Consider the following 5582-nt stretch of genomic DNA (forward strand, 5'->3'; position numbering starts at 1 on the left):
AAAAAAAAAAAAAAAAAAAAATCAAGTAAGGATTGGACAGGGCAAAGATAAGAAGCAGCAAGACCATTTATGGGGCTATTATAATAGTTCAGGTAACAGACTATGGCAGCAAGAATAGAAGAAGCTTGAATAAAGCTAAGAGAATCATCCAAGATCTCACTAAATAACACTTCTGTGAAAGCTTCCCTGTCTTCCCCCGGTTAAACTAGTTACTCATTCCCATGTGCATCTTTATATCGTAAATATCACATTCGCTTGGGTTATTGTTTGCTTACATGTTTCATTTCTCCACTAGACTGTGAGCCCCTAGAAGGAAGAGATTATCTTACCCATTTTTATGTCCCTAGCAGAATGGCTGGCACACATTAGTGATACAATAAATGTTGGCTGGAGGGATGGATGGCTAGAAAAGGGGGACTGAAAGATGGCTAACACTAGGATAAAAAGAAAAAGAGATAGCAAAGCTGGTGTGACCATGCCTAAGGTTTATGGCCTGGAAGATGGGAAAGATGACTAAGGTTAGCTACTGAGGCTATGACCAGAATGTAGAGTCTTAAATGCCAGGGAGAGGACAATAAAGCAGAGTGACCAAAAGCTTTGAAGCATGAAAGGTTGTGACTAAAGCAATGTTTCAGGAAGACGTGCCTTTCCTTTACTATCTAGCACATTTCTCGGCCAACCTCCTTCACCTTCAGCAGAAGTGCACTTGCGGAATGCAAACTCATTTGAATAGCACGACAAACAGAACATATTAGGATGGTAAATCTGTTGTATCTCACATCATGTAAGTGGTTTTTGGATTATCCACAAGATTAACTCTATGAGCCATCAGCATAAATAATGAGGAGGCTAAACAAGCCGAGTGAGAAACAACTTAGAAGCAGAGAGTTTACTCTGTGCTGATCCTACTGGACATGAGAATTCAGTCACTAGTTCTAGTCTGGTGAACTTCTGATTCCAGAAGCCTCCACTTCCCTCTGTGACCTTCATAGGGATTGCTACCCAGGAGGCGTGCGTTGGGCATGCAGGCTTCCTGACATGTCCCAGGGTTCTGTGGGTGGCTCATCAATGGGCTGGCCACCACTGACAATCATTTGTTACCTGCCACCATCAGAAAACATGACGTGTTGGGGAACACATTCCCGAGACCAAGGAGGTCCAAGCGAGATGTGAAACTCCAGAAAGGAAAGGGGCAAGAACAGAGAGCCACAGGTGCCAACAAATCCACCCCTGGGTTTATTCCTCCTTTTCACACCTTGGTTTTTCTTTTCCTGTTTGAGTCCCAGTGTTCTCTGTGAGGTGGGAAGGTGTGCTGAAGGACAAATTCATCCAAAGGCTTCACTAGAGCAGGAATATTTACTAAAGATTTTTTTTTGGCCACGCTGCACGGCACATGGGATCTTAGTTCCCAGGGATCAAACCCATGCCCCCTGCATTGGAAGCATGGAGTCTTAACCACTGGACTGCCAGGGAAGTCCCTATTTACTAAACATTTTTAAAGTAGCAGGAAAAGAGAAAAAGGCACGGAAAGGAGGTTCTGGGTCTGCATTAGGCAAAGAAAATGTGTGGACAGAATGGGGGTAGAATGTGGGAGAGAACTGAGCAGACTTAAGAATAAATCTGTTCCTCACACCATTCACAAAAATTAACTCAAAATGGATTACAGATCTAAATGTAAGAGCTAAAACTAAAAGAGCTTTTCTTAGAAAACGCTGAGTTTTTCTTAGAAGAAAATATAGGAGTAAATCTTCACGATCTTGGGTTAAGCAAACCCTTCTTAGATATGACACCAAAAGTACAAACCACCAGAGGAAAACAGATAAATTGGACTTTATCAAAATTTAAAACTTGAGCTTCAAAAGATACCATCAAGAAAGCAAAAAAGGGCTTCCCTGGTGGCGCAGTGGTTAAGAATCCGCCTGCCAATGCAGGCAACACAGGTTCAAGCCCTGGTTCAGGAAGATCCCACATGCCGCGGAGCAACTAAGCCCGTGCGCCACAACTACTGAGCCTGTGCTCTAGAGCCCTCAAGCCACAGCTACTGAGCCCGCACACTGCAACTACTGAAGCCCACGTGCCTAAAGCCCGTGCTCCACAGCAAGAGAAGCCACCGCGATGAGAAGCCCATGCACTGCAACGAAGAGTAGCCCCTGCTCGCTGCAACTAGAGTAAGCCTGCGCACAGCAACAAAGACCCAACGCAGCCAAAAATAAATAAATTAATTAATTTAAAAAGGAAGTAAAAAAGATAACCCAAAGAATGGGATAAAATATTTGCAAATCATGTATCTGATAAGGCACTTGTATCTACAATATATAAAGAACTCTTACAAGTTAATAATAAAAAGACAAATAGCCCAATTTAAAAATGGGCACAAAGTAATTGGCAAAGGATCTTAATAGATATGTCTCCAGTGAAAATATACAACTGGCCAATAAGCACATGAAAAGATGTTCAACATTGTTAGCTATCTAGGAAATGCAAATCAAAATCACAATGAGATACCATTTCAAATCCACTAGGGTGGCTATAATGAAAAAGACAGACAATAACAAGTGTTGACAGGATGTGGAGAAATTGGAACCCACACACACTGCGGGTGGAAATGTAAAATGGTGCAGTCACTTTGAAGAACCAGTCAGGCAGCTTCCCAAATAGTTAAACATAGTTACCATCAACCTCCCCTATTCCTTCTGATCACTGGGGTGAGGCTTCATACATACCTGGTTCCTAAAATGGCCAATAGGTTATCAAGCCAGGTCTGCCTCCTCCGGTCTCCACACCCCTCTCCCAGGCTGCCTCTTCCCTAACTCCAGACCCTCTGGGCTGTATATCATTCACTAAAACTCTGGTTTTCTCTCTTTATTAGCTCTCGCCTGACAGATCCAAAGTCTTCTGATTTTTTTCTCCCTGTTTCCTACACAGTCTTCCTCCGCAAAGTCCAGGGGCTGCATCTGTTGTCCACAAGAGGAGCTCCTGTTACAACACTGAGTTCAAAGGCTTCTTTTTCCACCCAGAAGTAAACCAACCACCTCATGAGAGAGTATGCAACTGACTTGTACTACAGATAAAGACATATCCATCCTTCATGTCTCATACACCATCAACCATAGACCATCACAGCCTAAACGCTTAAATGGGTGAGAAACTAAAGAATCAAAGAAAAGGTGGTATCTGAAAACTTAAGACTGCAAAAAGTTGCAACAATGGGCTTCTGAAGAAAGGTGACCTCCAAGAAAGGCTATCAATCCACCAAGACAATGTGGTCCTGACCCCCTTGAGAACTGCAAGATTTTATAGTCTTCTGGGGAGATGCTCCATTCCCCATGGGGACCCATGAAGTCCTAGACCTTATTGCAGGCTAAGTGAAGGCAAGAAAACTTTTGACTAACCGAGCTCCAAAGCTCGGCCTGTCCAGGGCAGTGGTGCCCAGTGCATTTCCCCTGAGGTGTTCGCTCATTATGTCCAGAGGCTTGGGTCTTGCTTAAAGTCAGTGCCTTCCCAGCTAGCTCTCAAAGAAACTTTCTTAAAGTTAGCAAAAATAGAGGGTGACTAGGAATCACAGATGCCTCTTCATCTGCCAGAGACTCACTGCCTGCCTATCAGAAAACCAAGTACCACATACACTCCTGGGAACTGGCAGGCACAGGCACATACTCCTGACTGTAACATTCAGGTTCTCTAACAAGACCATAATTCCCATCTGTCCTGGCACTTGGATGAGAGGCAGGACAAGGAAAAGGAGGCAAAGAAAACGAGACCTCCTATTCAAGCACCACCATCGGCCAACACAGCCCACAGTATTGGACAACGAGCTGCGTTTTTTGTTGTGACCACAGGCGACCTAATCTTCCATCCAGGGCCTCCATTTCTTCATGTATAAAATAAGGGGCCCAAAGTCCCTTACGACTAGCTGTTAACATTCCTGACTCTCAGACCTCTACCAATTCTCCATACAGACAGGATGCTTTCTAGTGAGAAACAAGCTGCACAACAAAATCAAGGATTGATTTCAAGGCAGGGACACAGGGTACACATTTTGATGACCCAGTTTCCCTTGCAATGTTGTCAGATGACCCCTGAGGCAGCAGGAAGCAGTGGCACCAAATGCTGCTGGACTACTGAATCAAAGCAGCTCCCAGAGGTCTAGGCATTAAACCAGCGGTTCTCCCTACCCTGGCCAGAACGTCCACCTCGGTGAGGTTACTGAAAACAGTAACCTGCCCAAGACCCCCATGTGCACTTCTGTATTAGCGGTAAGGATCTAAAACCCCGGCTCAGACTATGGTTCAACGATCTCCAGCCAGAGGCTCCTCTAGAAAAGCAAAGCAAAAAGTCCTGCTGGCCCTGCACCCCTCTGTCATCATTTGGTCTTGTGGGCAATTTCAAGTACTCAGAAAAGTCAGGGAGCCTGAAGAACTGATATTCACGGGCAACTCAAGCCATTAGCTTCATTTTTCTCATTCCAAACTTTTAGTTGGTGAAGCTGGCATTTCAGGTCCTTTTATTTCCTCTTCTCATTTCCGGTGTAGGGACTCAATGAAATGGTCAGAATGCAAGGAGCAAGTGGCTGGAAGAGAAAGAAGATCCCAAACAAACAGGACACAAACGAAGTCCTCCAGATCAAACACTGTGCGGGGCTCCAACTTCCTAACAGGAGCCGTTGGCCAATCTCAAAACACCCCAAGGATCCAGGGAACCTCTCTCTCATCTTAATCACCGTCCATTATCACATCCTCATGACCATACAATAGAAAGCTCAATAACTGAGAAGTCAACATCTCTGACATGAACACCACAGTATTCAGGAAGACACATAATTTCTACTATGAGTGGTCCTCATATGCAGGCCTCACCTTCTCTCAAATGGTTACATTCTCCCTTCACCCTAACCCAGGAAGACCCTGGTAAAGTGTCTGTGGTCCAAGGAAGCCTGTGCTTCTCCAGTTGATACATCTCGCTCAAGAAGAAAAAAAGGAAACCCAAGGAGGATTTGCAGTCAGTGGCCAGGAGGTCTGGAAGATGGGGAAACTCTGAGCAGCCACACCAACCAAACGAGCAGAAATAGAGCAATACTCAGGCAGGCCAATGCCACTTGCCCTGTCAACTGGACAGTGAGCTCGGCAGCCAATTATAAGGAAGATGGGGGAAAACAAATGCAACAAACGGGGTGAGGCGAGAACAGAGGAAGAAGGGATGAAAGCCATTCCACCCCACACAGGCCTTCCCTCTGCGCTCCAGGAGCTGCTCGAAGCCAGACGCAGGAAGCTTGAGGGACTGGAGAGAAGGGAGGGACGCGACGGCATACCACCGACGGTGACACCAGGCCTCGCGTGGCGCGCGTGGAGGCACACCCGGCCGGGACGGCGTGCAAGGGTGGGGTGGGCGTGCAATTGGCTTGCCAAGGGGTTGCAGGCGTCACTGGCGGGGCCCGCCGGGCAAAGGCCCGGGACTGCGGGGGGCGTGAGCACGCGCGGGGCCGCGCTCGGAGGGGCGCGCGCCGGGGAGCTGGTTACCGTGTGGTTCACCCCCCACATCAGGACGCTGAGGATCGGCTCGCTGGCCCGAAATAGCTTCACTTT

General features: G+C 46.6%; 1 protein-coding gene across 1 annotated transcript in view; it reads right to left on the minus strand.

Moving 5' to 3' along the window:
- PIP4K2B (phosphatidylinositol-5-phosphate 4-kinase type 2 beta) overlaps positions 1-5576 on the minus strand; it is a 23637-nt gene extending 18061 nt beyond the window's left edge. The window contains exon 1 of the mRNA XM_007465144.1: positions 5517-5576. Coding sequence (XP_007465206.1) covers positions 5517-5537 — 21 coding nt within the window. The 5' untranslated portion in view covers positions 5538-5576. The remainder of the gene's footprint in view (positions 1-5516) is intronic.
- Positions 5577-5582: the final 6 nt, after the last annotated feature.

The sequence above is a fragment of the Lipotes vexillifer genome, unplaced genomic scaffold (assembly GCF_000442215.2).
Source record: "Lipotes vexillifer unplaced genomic scaffold, Lipotes_vexillifer_v1.1 scaffold591, whole genome shotgun sequence".
In the NCBI taxonomy this organism is placed as follows: Eukaryota; Metazoa; Chordata; class Mammalia; order Artiodactyla; family Lipotidae; genus Lipotes; species Lipotes vexillifer.